Below are 15,653 nucleotides of genomic sequence, written 5' to 3' on the forward strand. Positions count from 1 at the left end.
AAAATATGACAGTTACGCTTTAAGCTGACATATAAATTAAAAATAATATAGGTAAGGATTTTCTTATTAAAGGAGAAGTCCAGGTAAATTTTTTATTAAAGTATTGTGTTGCCCCCCAAAAGTTATGCAAATTCCTAATATACACTTATTACGGGAAATGCTTATGAAGTGCTTACCCCCCCTCCCGCACTTACTACTGCATCAAGGCTTCACTTCCTGGATAACAGGGTGATGTCACTTTCTGGATAACAGGGTGATGTCACTTCCTGGATAACAGGGTGATGTCACTTCCTGGATAACAGGGTGATGTCACTTTCTGGATAACAGGGTGATGTCACTTTCTGGATAACAGGGTGATGTCACTTCCTGGATAACATGGTGATGTCACGACCCGACTCCCAGAGCTGTGTGGGCTGAGGATGATGGCAGAGGGACACAGGACACTGGAGGGACACTGAGCATCCCCCTGCCATTATCCTCCAGCAGCCACAGCCCGCACAGCTCTGGGAGTCGTTCATGACATCACCGTGTTGTCCAGGAAGTGACATCACCGTGTTGTCCAGGAAGTGACATCACCGTGTTGTCCAGGAAGTGACATCACCGTGTTGTCCAGGAAGTGACATCACCGTGTTGTCCAGGAAGTGACATCACCGTGTTGTCCAGGAAGTGAAGCCTAGATGCAGTAGTAAGTGCAGGGAAAAAAAGCACTTTATAAGCATTACCTGTAATAAGTGTATATTGGGGATTTGTATAATTTTTGGGGGGCAATACAATACTTAAAAATATTTCACCGGACTTCTCCTTTAAACTTTGGATGCGCTGTGTCCCTTGGCTTCAGATTAGCTCTTCTCAGAGAACTAATAAAACAGGTGAAAAGACAAGTTTGGTCAGCTCTCCTACAACACCATTCACACTAGGCAGACACACAAACTCCTAAGAAAATCTCTCTAAAGATGAGGCCCTTGGCAAACTGTTTACAAATAGTGTGAAGCATCATGCCTGGGATGGACCCTGCACCGATCCTGCATGCCCAGAGCATAGGTGTATTATATGCCAGGGTGAGGCTAGTACAGTGTAGGGTCCATCCTTGAGGCCACCTTATTGTTGGTGGGATGGTTCCCAAGATGCAGTTGGTAACCAAGAGCCTCATTATTTTTTGAAGATTTTCCTATCCGCATTGGCTCTGTATCTTGCCATTAGCGCTGAGCTGTTGCAGTTTTTGTGCAGATTTATAGCTGGAGCTCTTTGTTTTTCAGGCATTTTGCTGACTTTGGAGATTCAGAATGAGATGAACCCCAAGGCGACACTCAAGGAGTTTAAGGACAAGCTGGCATCAGACGGCAAACACCGGGAGAAGATCTCTTCCCTGAAGGAGGAGGTGGAGCAGTTCTCCAGCACTTTCCCTATTCCAGGTCTGCCGGACTTGTGAATGTCAGGCGGTTCTCGCCTTTCCCTATACTGTAGGCAGACGGGCCGGACTTACCTTCTGTCTGGCCGATGCCACATTCAGCGCTGCTCTATTTAGGATACGGACACTTACACTGGATATGGCTGATGAAACACGGCTATTATTGTGATATAATTCTGGCCCGGGCACAATCGCACGTCATTCTCTATAAACAATCAGATATGACACTCAGGACCGCGATCTCTCATAAACCTTTCTACAATTCCAACGTCTCTAAAATACAAAAAGACTTTGCAAATAAGTTTTGCTCTTGCTGCCTGACACCTCGGCCTTCTAATTACGGTACCAAAGTGTGCACCACATGTGCCTATTGTATCTGTCTAATGTGATGGTTCTTTTCTCTGGTTAGATCAGGGATTAAGAACCTTTGGCCCTCCAGCTGTTGTAAAACTACAATTCCCATCATGCCTGGACAGCCTTTGGCTGTCCAGGCATGATGGGAATTGTAGTTTTGCAACAGCTGGAAGGCCAAAGGTTCCCCCGTCCCTGGGTTAGATCATAGGTGTCAAACTCGTGGCCCTCCAGCTGCTGCAAAACTACAATTCCAAAGCATGATGGGAATGGTAGTTTTGCAGCAGCTGGGGGGCTATAAGTTTGGCTCCCCCTGCCGCCTTCTACAGTAGAATATGTATTTCCAATGTTGTGATGCTAGTGTTTTACACTGAAATAACTGGATCAATACAGTAGTAGTCTTACTATTAAACACTAGTGAGTTGTCATGCTGTTTTTCTATATATCCTGGGGGCGTCATCCTTCACGTGCCCTGACAGCTAAAGGCTGATGGGAGTTTTGGCCCATAGCTGGTAATATGTGGAAGGGGAGCCTGACACACCTTCCACCATAGTTGCACAACCGGCAGCCCTACAGCTTCTGCAGAGCTAGAATTTCCATCATGCCTGGATAACCAGTGTGTTCAGCCATGATGGGGATGGTAAGTTTTGCAGCAGCAGGTTTTGCATCCTCCTATTAGACCCCCAGTAGCATTCTGCCAAAGCTCTGCCATAGTCATTAGGATAGTTGGCCATAGATTGCCATGTTGCGCTGCAGTTAGAGTTGCAATGCAAACCCCATTGACTTTCATTAGTTGTGATGCAGCAGGATGACCTATGCTGTGTAACTTTAAAGGGGTACTCCGACAAATGTTTTTCTTTCAAATCAGCTGATGACGGAGAGTTATATACATTTATTTACTTTTGTTTATAATCTCCAGTACTTATCAGCTGCTGTATGTCCTGCAGGAAGCGGTGTATTCTTTTCAGTCTGAGGGTATATGCACACTGAATAATTGTAGCCGAAAACTCAATCCATAGGATCTGTTATATGCTCGACTGGTTTCCGCTGTCCATCTAAAGAATTGTCATGTCATATGATGGATTCTATGGCGCTGGTGAAGAGGGAAGTGGGGGGATGGGTTGTGAGGTGCCGGATTCTGCACAGAGTTTTTGGCGTGCATATACCCTTACACCAGTGCTTCTCAATGCCAGTCCTCAGGCCTCACCAACAGGTCATGTTTTGAGGATTTCCTTATTATTTTACAGGTGATATAATTATACTCAGTGCATCAGGTATTAGCACAGGTGTTCTTAGTATGGGATATCCTCAAAAAATGTCCTGTTGGTGAGGCCTGAGGACTGGAATTGAGAAGCAATGCCCTTACACAATGCTCTCTGCTGCCTCCTCTCCTGCTCTGGACAGTTCCTGACATGGACAGAGGTGGCAGCAGAGAGCACTGTGTCAGACTGGAAAGAATATACCACTTCCTGCAGGACATACAGCAGCTGATAAGTACTGGAAGACAGGAGATTTTTAAATAAAAGCAAATTATAAAACTATATCACTTTCTGACGCCAGTTGATTTGAAGGAAAGAAAGATCACTAGAGTTCCCCTTTAAGTCTTGGCTATCAGTTCTTAGAAAATCTGTGTTACAGCCAGCATGGGTCCCAGTAAAGTCACAACCTTCCTCTAATCATAATGGGCAGGGCATGCATCACAAGAAGCTGGGTGTCAGCCTTACCACTTGTCCTCCATATTTCCCATGATCGGATATAGTGGAAAGTAATAAGCGGCCATGGAGACGTGACATGAGATAAATCCATCATTTATTGGGGTGGATTTCCGGCGTGACAACACAAATTTGGGTTCATGCAGCGTTGTGTGAGCACAGAGGGGTCCTTACATGCACCAGGACCAGGTCCACAAATCTTTGGTACACCAGCTGCTCTACCACTACGACTCCCATCATCCTGAAGTTGGTGTAACAAAGGTTTATAAGAGTCATTATGGAGACTGAATCGGAAGTCATTGCAGATGTCCTAGAAAGGTCTTGTATTGCTGAAGAGCCTGAAGCTGCGGTCGTGGTTGAACCCTGAGTTGTGTTATTTCCGAGTAGAAGGCACTGGAGGAGTTAGGTTACCTTGCAGTAAGGTCCCGGCCTGAGGCCCTAGCCCCCCAGTGTGCTTTGGCTGAAGGACAGGTATTGGCGAGGATAGCTGTAATGGCTGGATATGGTCTCATCGCTTCTCTATACAAGCTCCAGGGATGACCGGTTACGTAGCAAGGTGCGGTAATGTTCACAGTTATATAAAGAAGTTGGATATAGAAATCTATTTCACATTGTGTCAATTTACAGAGATGAGACTGAAGCAGAACACCAGACATGCTAAGTCCAGTTATAAAGCAAAACCTTATCATGTGACCCAATAAACTACCACCAGGGGGTGCTATTGCACCATAAAAGTCTCATGCAAAATGAGGTGGTTGCATAGGCTCCTCCCATCCGAGCAGATGTGAAGGCGGTCACATGACTTGCTGTCACCCTGACTCCTAAAAAGCAGAAAGAGTCCTGCTTGTCCAGTAAAGATCAGGGAGGGCTCAAGTGTTTAATGATCTGCTGACACTTATAGTTCCACAGCAACCAAGAAAACCATAGCAGTGGCCTGTTCCCCTATAGCTGTTGTGAAACTACAACTCCCAGCAAGCCCAAACATGGTAAGAGTTGCTGTTCATAAGAACCACCAATTAGAGAGCACTTGTTTACAGACCTCCCTTTAAAGGGGTAGTTCACCATTTTTTTCCCTTTTCAACTAGTAGTAGAAATTAGTAATTTACTTCTAGAAAAAAACAAAAAAAAACTTTAGTCTTCCTGTACTTATCAGCTTCTATATGTCTTGCAGGAAGTGGTGTCTTTTCTGCAAGATATACAGCAGCTAATAAGTAATGGAAGACTTGAAATTTAAAATATAATTAAGTTACAAATCTCTGGCAATTGCTGGGATGAGAAGATTTAACAGAAATTTTTTCTTTAAAGTAGAGCGAACATGTGCTCGGTGGAGATGAGGTCCGATTACGGCAATTCTGGCAGGAAACCTGTGGCTACTGTGCAAATTCAAGTCAGCCTTAAAGGGCCAGCACAAGTTAACACTTTAGACCCCAGATGGAACAACAAACATCAATATTTTACCAGAGATTAAAGGGAAAACTCCAGGTAAAACTGTGGTTTGCTTAATGCAGGGCCTAAGGGGGCGGAGCACTTCAGACATGCTCCACCTCCATGACTCTCCAGCTGTTGCAAAACTACAATTCTCATCATGCCTGGACCACCAATGCTTCAACTGTTCAGGCATGATGGGAATTGTAGAATTGCAATAACTGTAGGATCACAAGTTGACAACCCTGGTCTAAACCAATAGTCTCCAGCTGTTGCACAACTTCACCTTCCCTGCATGCATGCTGGGACTTGTAGTCTTGCAATAGCTTAACGTTAAGAGTTTTTTCCAGTTTTACACTTACAAAGCTGAATTACTGTCTAATATGTTCCACTTCCTCAGATTTCTGCTTGCTCTCAGTGAACGGAAACCTTTGAATCTATCATCACCTGTTACTACCTTACACGGCCAGCACCATTGTTATAAAGCAGGGATAGGAAACCCTCAGGCTTTCAGCTGTCGCAAAATTACAACTCTCATCATGCCGGGACAGCGAAGGCTGTCTAGGCATGATGGTAATTGTAGTTTTGCAACAGCTGGAGGGCCAATGATCCCCCCATCCCTGTTATAAGGTATTATAGGTCTCTCCTCTGAGTGTTTCCAGACTCATAGAGAAAGTGACAGCAAGCAGAGATTTTTACAATGGTGAAGAATTGGAACAAACCTTAGAAATCCACCCTACAGTGAACTCTGCATTAGGCACACTCTTATAATGTACAGGTAACAATACTGCAAAGGTGATGGGGTCACTTTCTGGCAGGACAGGCCGATCAGTATGGCGTAATATACAGTACCCTCCCCCCATTTTCCCATCACATCTGGACCCCGGGGTCCATTAAGCCGCCAGGTGAGAAGTTGTGATCCTAAGCGGGGAAAAAATGGGTCTGGTGATGTCACGCCACAATCTCGATTGGTTTCCGTGTCACAAGACAAACACACATGATCCACACAAGTCTTTTCCATTAGTGCAAATGATTACATGGAAGGGGGGCGAGAAGCCGTGTGACCCAGACGGCGGGAGCAGAAGGAAAAAAATTATAATAAATTACAAGAACTAACACTAAATAATACTGAGCATGCAAGTGTCCGGCTGAGAGAGGGTTAAAGGGTCACTAACCCTATAGAGATGACATCACAGCCATTCTTTACAGCAGGGCATGATGGGAGTTATAGTACCACCGACACAGAACAGTATACCCCCCATCTGCATTGACTGTCAGCATGGTGGGGGTCATAGTTTTAGACCAGCTGGGTACACTCAATAGAATCCACTGATAAACAACAATATTGCAAAACTACAACTCCCATCATGCTCCGACAACCATAGGTCAGGGTACACTGTTCTATGTTGATGGTTTTCAACCAGTCACTTTCCAGCTGCTGCAAATCTAGACAGCACACCATGCAGTTTTGTAACAGCTGTAGCTGTAAATGGCCTTGGAGTTAGTGTTAAATCTCTCTGCAGCGCCACCGCAGGAGACGTGAAGTATTACACAGTGCTCATTCATTGTTGTCTGCGCAATACAGAACAGGGCAGGTCCTACAGACGCTCTATGTAACCAGGAGGTGAGGATAGTGAACAGATCGCCCGCTATTCCTTAATATATATGAAAGCAGAGAGGACTGGTCAGATAGGAGATCACACCATTCTTACACACCTGAGCTCAGTGCTGCCCCCTGCTGACTAATACTGTCAAACTAACATTAAAGGGGATACTCTGGTGAAAATCTTTTTCTTTCAAATTAACTGGTGTCAGAAAGTTAGATTTGTAATTTACTTCTTTTTAATAAGCTCAAGCCTTCCAGTACTTATCAGCTGCTGTATGTCCTACAGGAAGTGGTGTATTCTCTCCAGTCTGACACAGTGCTCTCTGCTGCCACCTCTGTCCATGTCAGGAACTGTCCAGAGCAGTAGCAAATCCTCTCTTGGGCCGGGTTCACACTACGGAATCCGCGCAGGTAAATTCAGGCAGATTCCGTCACTAGTACCTGTTTACGGTTTTTATGGAGGTTTTTATGGAAATTTATGGAAATTTGCTGCTGCTCTGGACAGTTCCTGACATGGACAGAGTTGGCAGCAGAGAGCACTGTGTCAGACTGGAAAGAATACAGCACTTCCTGCAGGACATACAGCAGCTGATAAATACTGGAAGACTGGACATTTTTAAAAAGTAGTAATTCACAAATCAATATAACTTTTTGAAAACAGTTTTCGCTGGAGTACTGCTTTAAAAAGCAATGGTCTAATGGTCTGCAGATTTTGACATATCATCTGTGTCAGAGTTCATGTGGCTTTTCCCCTGTGTGAACATCGCCTTAAGCTGCAACTCTAAGCGGCGTGACATTGGAATCTTAAGGTCCCAGGCCAATCGCAACTAATAGATGGGGTCACATGACCAACAATGCGACAGTCAGCAGGAATCTAGACCTGCTGGATTCCAGTGCAGCCGCCGTCCCCATCATTAGTTGTGACTGACATCATAAAAGGGGTTATTGCAGGATTCATGGCTACCTAGCTGATGGGTGGGGGAGGGGGCAACCTCTGGGATTCTCACAAGACTGGACAATTGTCCTTTGTGTAAATGGAGCAGACGCCTGCCTGCTCCTCATCTCTCCATATCCCATCTATAGGAAGGAGTCCAGTACAATGAATGGAGTTGTGCTCCGCCATTTACAGGAAGTCATGTGATCAGGGGTGGACCCTGCAGTCGCACCCCCATCGATAAGCTAGTTGTTACTTTTCATAGGCGATAACCACTTTAATATCACAGACTCTTAGGCTCCTTTTACACACACAGATTTATCTGATATATTATTGAAGCCAAAGCCAGGAATAGATTTGAAAATAGGAGAAATCTCAAGGCCTTTTTACATGAAGCGATTATCGGCCGTATTCGGACGATAATAGCTTAGTGTAATAGAAGACAATGATCAGCCAACATGAACGATGTCGGCTGATCGTTGTTTTTCAACATGTTGAAACATCAACAATCAAGTTAGCAGCAGACCGCCACTATCTTCTATGGGCGGGCCGGATGATCTAACGATCACCTGGGCAGCCCCTCCCCCCCCCCCAACCCCCCGCAGCTTCCTCTGCTCTTACCCGCTCGCTGCTGATGTTCACACTATTTAAAAACAACGGCGGTTTTTACATAGTGTGAACATAGCCTTAGCCTAGGGCTATGTTTACACGTAGTAAAAGTGGCAGAAGTCCGCGGTGAAGAATGCCGCCAGCTTCCCTATGGGAGATTTGCACGGCTCCTCTCTCCCCGCTGAAGAATGAACATGTTCCGCCATTTTTTCTACGTGTGAACGAAGCCTAAGGGTCTTCAGGTGGCAAATGATCAGGTCACTTTAAAGTCTGCTCTAAAGACCCGATCAGCTGAGGATAAGGCAGTCTTCCGCTCCTCAGCTGATAACAGAGAACAATAGATTACTGTAGATTTGCAAAACAAGTTGAGAAACTAGATATCAGGGTTAGTGTCCCTTTAAAAGAAGCAGCGAGGCAGCACATCTCTCCAACCTGTGGCCAAACAACAACCCTTAGCATGCTGGGAGTTGTAGTTTTGCAACAGCTGGACAGCCGCAGGGTCTAGGCCCTCAGTAGTGCAGACAAAACCTGTGACAAACCAAAAAAAATAAAAAGGCAAAAACAGGATGAACCCTCTGGATTCTTCTGTGGGCCACAGTGCAGACCTACCATGCTGTGAAGTCTTATACATCCACAGGTGTCTATGGGGGGGGGGGGGGTAGATGGTTCTAGCTGGACGTCAAATCTTGTATAAAACGCTGGGGATATAGTCAAATCTGAGCACAGGAAGAAGCTGCGTCCCCGATTCCCTTAGGTAATGCATTTTGAGGAGCTCCGAGAGGTATTCTATGATCTTACTGTCCTCCTGGGAGAGGCCGAGGAGCTGCTGGAGGAAGGCGGTGCGGCGGTGTGCTATAGACTCCTCCCCCTCCTTCTCCCGGATGGGCAGGTGGACGTGGTGGCAGAAGGTGAAGAGGAAAGCCTTGGCGCTCAGCTGGGTCAGCACGCTCTGGACGTGCATGTAGTAGGTACTGCCCTTCCTGATCTGGGTGCGGTGGTCCGCCAGCCGCGGCAGGAGGGAGCCCCTGTACACCGGGCACCGCAGCGTCTTGTTATCCGCATCCAGGACGCTGGCGTAGCGGCTGTACCGGCTCAGGGAGTGGAGGGTGTTGGATCCAGATGGAGAGACCCCCCTAAAACAAAAGAGAAGTGTCATGATACAGTGCAGGCTAAGAGGGGGCACATACTTATGTACTAATACCGTCACTCAGGGGGGCAAATACTTATGTACGAATACCGTCACTCAGGGGGGCCCATACTTATGTAGCCTGTATTAATACCGTCACTCAGGCGGGCACATACTTATGTACACTATCTCCTTATACCGTCATTCAGGGGGGCACATACTTATGTAGCCTGTACGAATACCGTCATTCAGGGGGGCACATACTTATGTAGCCTGTACTAATACCGTCACTCAGGGGGGCCCATACTTATGTACTAATACCGTCACTCAGGGGGGCAAATACTTATGTACGAATACCGTCACTCAGGGGGGGCACATACTTATGTAGCCTGTACTAATACCGTCACTCAGGGGGGGCACATACTTATGTAGCCTGTACGAATACCGTCACTCAGGCGGGCACATACTTATGTACACTATCTCCTTATACCGTCATTCAGGGGGGCACATACTTATGTAGCCTGTACGAATACCGTCTCTCAGGGGGGCACATACTTATGTAGCCTGTACGAATACCGTCACTCAGGGGGGGCACATACTTATGTAGCCTGTACGAATACCGTCACTCAGGCGGGCACATACTTATGTACACTATCTCCTTATACCGTCATTCAGGGGGGCACATACTTATGTAGCCTGTACGAATACCGTCTCTCAGGGGGGCACATACTTATGTAGCCTGTACGAATACCGTCTCTCAGGGGGGCACATACTTATGTAGCCTGTATTAATACCGTCACTCAGGGGGGCACATACTTATGTAGCCTGTACTAATACCGTCACTCAGACGGGCACATACTTATGTAGCCTGTACGAATACCGTCACTCAGGGGGGCACATACTTATGTACACTATCTCCTTATACCGTCATTCAGGGGGGCACATACTTATGTAGCCTGTACTAATACCGTCACTCAGGGGGGCACATACTTATGTACGAATACCGTCACTCAGGGGGGCAAATACTTATGTACGAATACTGTCACTCAGGGGGGCACATACTTATGTAGCCTGTATTAATACCGTAACTCAGGGGGGCACATACTTATGTAGCCTGTACTAATACTGTCACTCAGGGGGGCACATACTTATGTAGCCTGTATTAATACCGTAACTCAGGGGGTACATACTTATGTATCCTGTACTAATACCGTCACTCAGGGGGGGCACATACTTATGTAGCCTGTACTAATACCGTCACTCAGGGGGGCACATACTTATGTAGCCTGTACTAATACCGTCACTCAGGGGGGCACATACTTATGTAGCCTGTACTAATACCGTCACTCAGGGGGGCACATACTTATGTACACTGTATCTCCTTATACCGTCATTCAGGGGGCACATACTTATGTATTCTGTACTAATACCGTCACTCAGGCGGGCACATACTTATGTAGCCTGTACTAATACCGTCACTCAGGGGGGCACATACTTATGTACACTGTATCTCCCTATACCGTCATTCAGAGCCGAAATCCTTTCCCTCATCATGTGTCAGGTGATACTAAACGTCTTCAGTCACTGACAGCAAGCTGAGCTCCTGAAAACTGAGGTTGTCTAAACCAAGTTCATCCCTCTGAGCCCCTGATCTCCACGCCCAGAGCTCCTGCCTGTATACAGTGTCTGCGCGCCCCCCCCCAGCCCCGACATTCCTCACTGACATGGCAGAAGGAGCGGAGCAGGCTGTAAGGAGGGGGGCGGCAGCCTCTCAGGATGTAACATGGCTTCCAGCACAGCCATCTGCTCCTTACAACTCACAGATAATCTAATACTAGGAAGCACAGACTAACCAGAGATGTGAGATACTGGGGAACTACAACACCCAGCATGTCCTTGGGCTTTGCCCAAGGGATTAGTACAGGTGGTCACATTGGCCCCATGACCCCCGACTAGTGACAAGTATAGGACTGGTTATAGGCAGGATTGCTGATCACTAGGACAGAGCTCAGACATGCTCCTAGGAATACTGCTCACCAGTCTGACCTGCGCTATGATACCTGGGAGGAGCGCCGGCGGCTGCTGCTGCTGATCGCACCGCGTCTACAGGAGCAGATGACAGTCGCCGATTCCCCAACCTGTGGCACTACAGTTAATGCAAAATTACAGGGGTATTCTGGCAAGATTTATTTACTTTCAAATCCACTAGTTTCAGAAAGTTACACAGATTTGTAATTTACTTCTACCTATAAATCTCCAGTACTTATCAGCTGCTGTATGTCCTGAAGGAAGTGGTGCATTCTTTCCAGTGTTGCCACCTGTCCATGTCAGGAACTGTCCAGAGTAGCAGCAAATCCCTCTCCTGCTCAGTTCCCCGAGATGGGGATTATTCCCTGTTATGATGTGTAAAATTTTTGTTTGAAAAATCTCAAAAATGTATTGAAAACAGAAAACCTCTCCTGCTCTGGACAGTCCCTGACATGGACAGAGGTGGCAGCAGAGAGCACTGTGTCAGACTGGAAAGAACACACCTCTTCCTGCAGGACATACAGCAGCTGATAAGTACTGGAAGACTAAAGATTTTCAAATAGAAGTAAATTTCAGATCTATATACTTTCATGACACCAGATTTAAAAGAAAAAAAAAATTCACCGGAGTACCCCTTTAAGCTTTGCCTTTTCAGACATGATGGGAATAGTAATTTATCAGCGGGGGGTGGCAGGGCTGACACCTGTGCGATAACCATTCACCTCCTCGGTTTTGCAGACGGCGGCCATAACCCAGGACTGTCTGCAAATATCCACAGTAATGAACCACAGGTCTATGAAAGGAGAAATGTGCAGTGATATGGAGAAGTTACACAGCGCCCTGTAAAGATCTGACCGTGTTAGCTCGGCTTACCAGTCAGATGACACCAATATGGCGGCAGAGATTTATTCTGTAGCCCAGTGTTCACCAAGACCAGTAGCTGCCCAGGCATGCTGGGAGTTGTAGTTCTGCAATAGCTGGAGAGCCACAGGTTGGGAAACATTGCTTTAGTGTAAACTGAGTGTGAAAACCTGTTCTGGGCCGAGATCTGATATTACAGCCTGAGGCTGCACTACTGAGACTCTGATCATCAGACGTATATGAGGCTGCACTACTGAGACTCTGATCATCAGGCGTATAGCTCAGCATACTAATATATAAGATGTCGCACATCTATGAATAAAGTGAGTCTACAGCAACTTATAAACTATAAAGCCAAGTTCGTGGTGGACGTTTTTGCTCTTGTCTTTGCCTAAGGGGTATACAGTTTCGTAAAGGAACAGCGCCCCCCCCTGTCCACAGGTGGTGCTTGGTATTGCAGCTTAGCTGTACAAATGTGAATATCGCTAAGCTGCAATACTGCACACTCTCTGGACGGGTATAATAGTTTTTAGAAGAAAGCAGACATGTTTTTAGTCCTGAAACATCCCTTTAAATTGGTCAAAAAGTTTAAAGCAGGGATGGGGAATCCTTGGCTCTTCAGCTGTTGCAAAACTACAATTCTTATCATGCCTGGATGATTAGCGTTGGCTGTCCAGGAATGATGGGTATTGTAGTTTTGCAACAGCTGGAGGGCCAAAGTTTCCCCACCCCTGGTTTAACGGGACAGTCTCTGGATCTAAAGACATATTCATTCCATTGAAACAAAGTCGCGCACCAGGAAAAGAACAAACTAATGCGTCTTTCATCCTAGGACGTGCCCTTTGACCCTAGAAAACATCAGATGATCACATGACTGCGCTTGACCTATCTATATATAAGGGCCCCAGGGCCTTTACCTCTGAAGTCCGATCAGTTTCCACTTCTGGAAGTCCATGATGTGCAGGGGGGAGGTCACCCATGGCTTGATCGGTTTGGCAATATGTCCGTTGTTGGGGACAAAGACGGACAACGCAGTCACTAGTTTTTTCACAAAGGCTTCTTCTTCTCCCAGCACTACAAGGGTCCGCCCGCTGAGAAGAGAGTAAATGGCGGGGTGGGAGAATGGGTATTGCCGGATGAACATCAGGGCGTTCTGACCAGCTTTCCTCTTCTGCCGCTCGGTGATGGTGGCGATGGGGGGAGGGGAAGGCGTCCTGTCGGAGCAGGTGGAGGCGCTGCTCCGGAAGCTGGTCGAGTCCTCATCCAGAGTCATCTTTTCAGCGTCCCTGGTGCTCAGCAAGTAGTTGGACTCTGGAGGAGAAGAGGAGACTTCCCCCGATGGGGCATCCACCTGCTCTACCGAAAACTTCACCTGCCCAAATGTCTGGTTCACGTGCTTACCAGGCTGCGGTGGGACTCTAACCACAACGCCATCGCCACAAGGACCCGGCCCAAGATCTCCAGTAAACTCTTCAAGGTTCTGACTATCCGCCCTTATACAACAGGCAGGGTCCACAGTCATGTCCTCATCATCGGCTTTTTCCTCCTCCTTCATGGCACCATAATGGTTGGCACTCTCCTCGCCCTCGGCGGTGGCATCTTCTTCATTGATGGCTATTTGGAAAGTGGCTCGAAAGTCTTCGGGGATCACAGTTTCAGAGGTGCAGGTGCTGAGGACCTCGATGCTGTCCTCGCTGATGGTCCTCCGGCTCCCCACCTTCCTCCTCTGCTGCGGACTCGGATGCAGCCTTAAGCATGGCTGACTTTCCGAATGGATAATCAGCGTCGACTTCTCAGTCCTTAACACCTCGATGCTCTCGCCGCTACTTACACTCCCTTTGGTTTCCGCCTCCAGACCCTCAACATTGCCTGTTGCATCCCTGTCAGGATCATCATCGAACAATTCCTGCTCGATTTTAATCGGAACGGACTCTACGCTGGACTTGTAGGACTCCATACTGAGCGAAGGCTTTAAGTTCAGATCTACTACTTCTTCTGTAAACTTTGGCACAGTCCGATGGCTTCCTAGGTTGTCCGAGTATTGCCTCTCCATCAGTTTAGTATCCCAGGTGGAGACATCCTCAAAGAGAAAGTTGGCGATGGCTTGTTGTGCTAAGAGGGTCTTGTCTAGGTGGCTCATGATCAGATAGCTGACGTCGCCCCTATAGCGCTTCTCAATGGCGGTCAGAAGATCTATGGTCTGTGTGAAGAAGTAGACGTCCACCAGCTCCTCCAGCGTCTTCAGCTTCTTATCAAAGCACTTAGAGGACTTGGCTTTTATGAACTTGGGGGTGTAGGAGGACCTGGGGGTGAAGACTTCTGCCTCGTCAGTTCCTTCCACTTCGGAGGAGGCGGCGGCTGGTTCCGGGTCTGGTTCGGGCTCTGGCACGTATGGCTGATAGTCTTCTCCTTTGAGATGTCTGTAGGGGTAGGACTGGATCTGTCGCAGTAGGTCCTGGTGCTCGATGATGGACTTCTCCACGTTGGCCAGCTCATTGGCCTTCTCGATGGCCTGGGTGGTGTAGAAGCCCTGGTGGTCCGTCTTCTGCTGCTCCTCCATCTCGCTCAGCAGGACGGCCCGGGTGTAGTCCAGGTCCTTCAGCTTCTTCTCCAGCTCATTGGCGAAGGCTTTGCGGTTTCCGGTCTTCAGGCAGTCGGAGGCCTTGGAGAAGTCGCTGGAGAGTTCCAGGAACTGCGCCATGATCTTGTCCTCGTCGGTGGAGATGTATGCCATGCAGAAGGGGCGCACAAAGCCTCGCGCCTCCAGGTCGTAGAGCGTCAGGTGGTGCACGTAGGCGAAGGCCCCCTCCTTGGAGTCGCCCAGCACCACCTTGGAGTCCTCCACAAAGTTGAGCTTGGGGTATGAGGAGCCGGGGGGGTGGCCCACGAAGGAGGCCTGGTAGTCCACCGACATGATGCGCAGAGAGAAGTAGTTGAGGTCGAAGGCGCCGCGGACGCGGGGGTCATCAGGGATGGTGAGCAGCGGCTGAGGCCCAACCTGCTCAGAGAACTCAGAGATCAGGATGAAGTCCCGGCTGAATTTGGCCCCCGAGAGCCGGGACCAGGGGCTGCTCTCCGCCTCCGAGTACGGGAAGAGCGGCACCGAGTACTCCTCCGGGAGCCCCGGCGAGCTCAGCAGCGGGGACTCATACTCCTCCTCCCGGGTGAACGCCACCAGATCCGGCGAGCCGATCATCGTGCCCCCCTCCCGCGCTCCTCCGCTCCTTATCACAAACACCTCACAGGGAGGAAGCCATCTTGGATTGCAAACCACATGACCTCTGATTGACGTCACGGATTCCCGTCCGACATCGCTGCTGCGGCGGACACGGACGGCTCACTGGAAAGACTCAGGATGAAGCGGAGAGCGGCTGCAGGGGCCTCCGGTCCGCCTACATCACCGATAACGGGAGAAAAGCGGAGAGTAATAAATAAAGGAATGCCGGGAATTGTAGTCCTGACGCGATCACGTGATAAAGAGCATTGGCTGTCATTGGTCAGGAGGGGAGGAGTCAGCGTTAGGGGCCGGATAGATTACTGGTCACATGACTACACATGACGCGTGCAGTAAGGGGGCTGTCTATAATTGGATT

General features: G+C 48.1%; 2 protein-coding genes across 6 annotated transcripts in view; one reads left to right on the plus strand and one right to left on the minus strand.

The window, feature by feature from the left end:
* SHMT1 (serine hydroxymethyltransferase 1) overlaps positions 1–2,187 on the plus strand; it is a 25,103-nt gene extending 22,916 nt beyond the window's left edge. For all 4 annotated transcript variants that reach the window (XM_069984222.1, XM_069984221.1, XM_069984220.1 and 1 more), the window contains exon 12: positions 1,257–2,187. In XM_069984222.1, coding sequence (XP_069840323.1) covers positions 1,257–1,429 — 173 coding nt within the window. In that variant the 3' untranslated portion in view covers positions 1,430–2,187. The remainder of the gene's footprint in view (positions 1–1,256) is intronic.
* Positions 1–15,586, minus strand: part of SMCR8 (SMCR8-C9orf72 complex subunit) — a 15,835-nt gene extending 249 nt beyond the window's left edge. The window contains exons 1-2 of one of the 2 annotated variants that reach the window (XR_011364616.1): positions 12,978–15,586; positions 8,655–9,178 (exon numbers count right to left, since the gene is read on the minus strand). Coding sequence is in view for 1 of the 2 variants with exons in the window: in XM_069984218.1 (XP_069840319.1) it covers positions 8,725–9,178; positions 12,978–15,256 (2,733 nt within the window). In the remaining variant the exon portion in view is untranslated. Of the gene's footprint in view, positions 1–3,551; positions 9,179–12,977 lie in introns of those variants that run through there. The other variant, XM_069984218.1, reaches the window with a different exon arrangement.
* Positions 15,587–15,653: the final 67 nt, after the last annotated feature.

Source organism: Dendropsophus ebraccatus, chromosome 9 (genome assembly GCF_027789765.1).
Source record: "Dendropsophus ebraccatus isolate aDenEbr1 chromosome 9, aDenEbr1.pat, whole genome shotgun sequence".
Classification (NCBI taxonomy): Eukaryota; Metazoa; Chordata; class Amphibia; order Anura; family Hylidae; genus Dendropsophus; species Dendropsophus ebraccatus.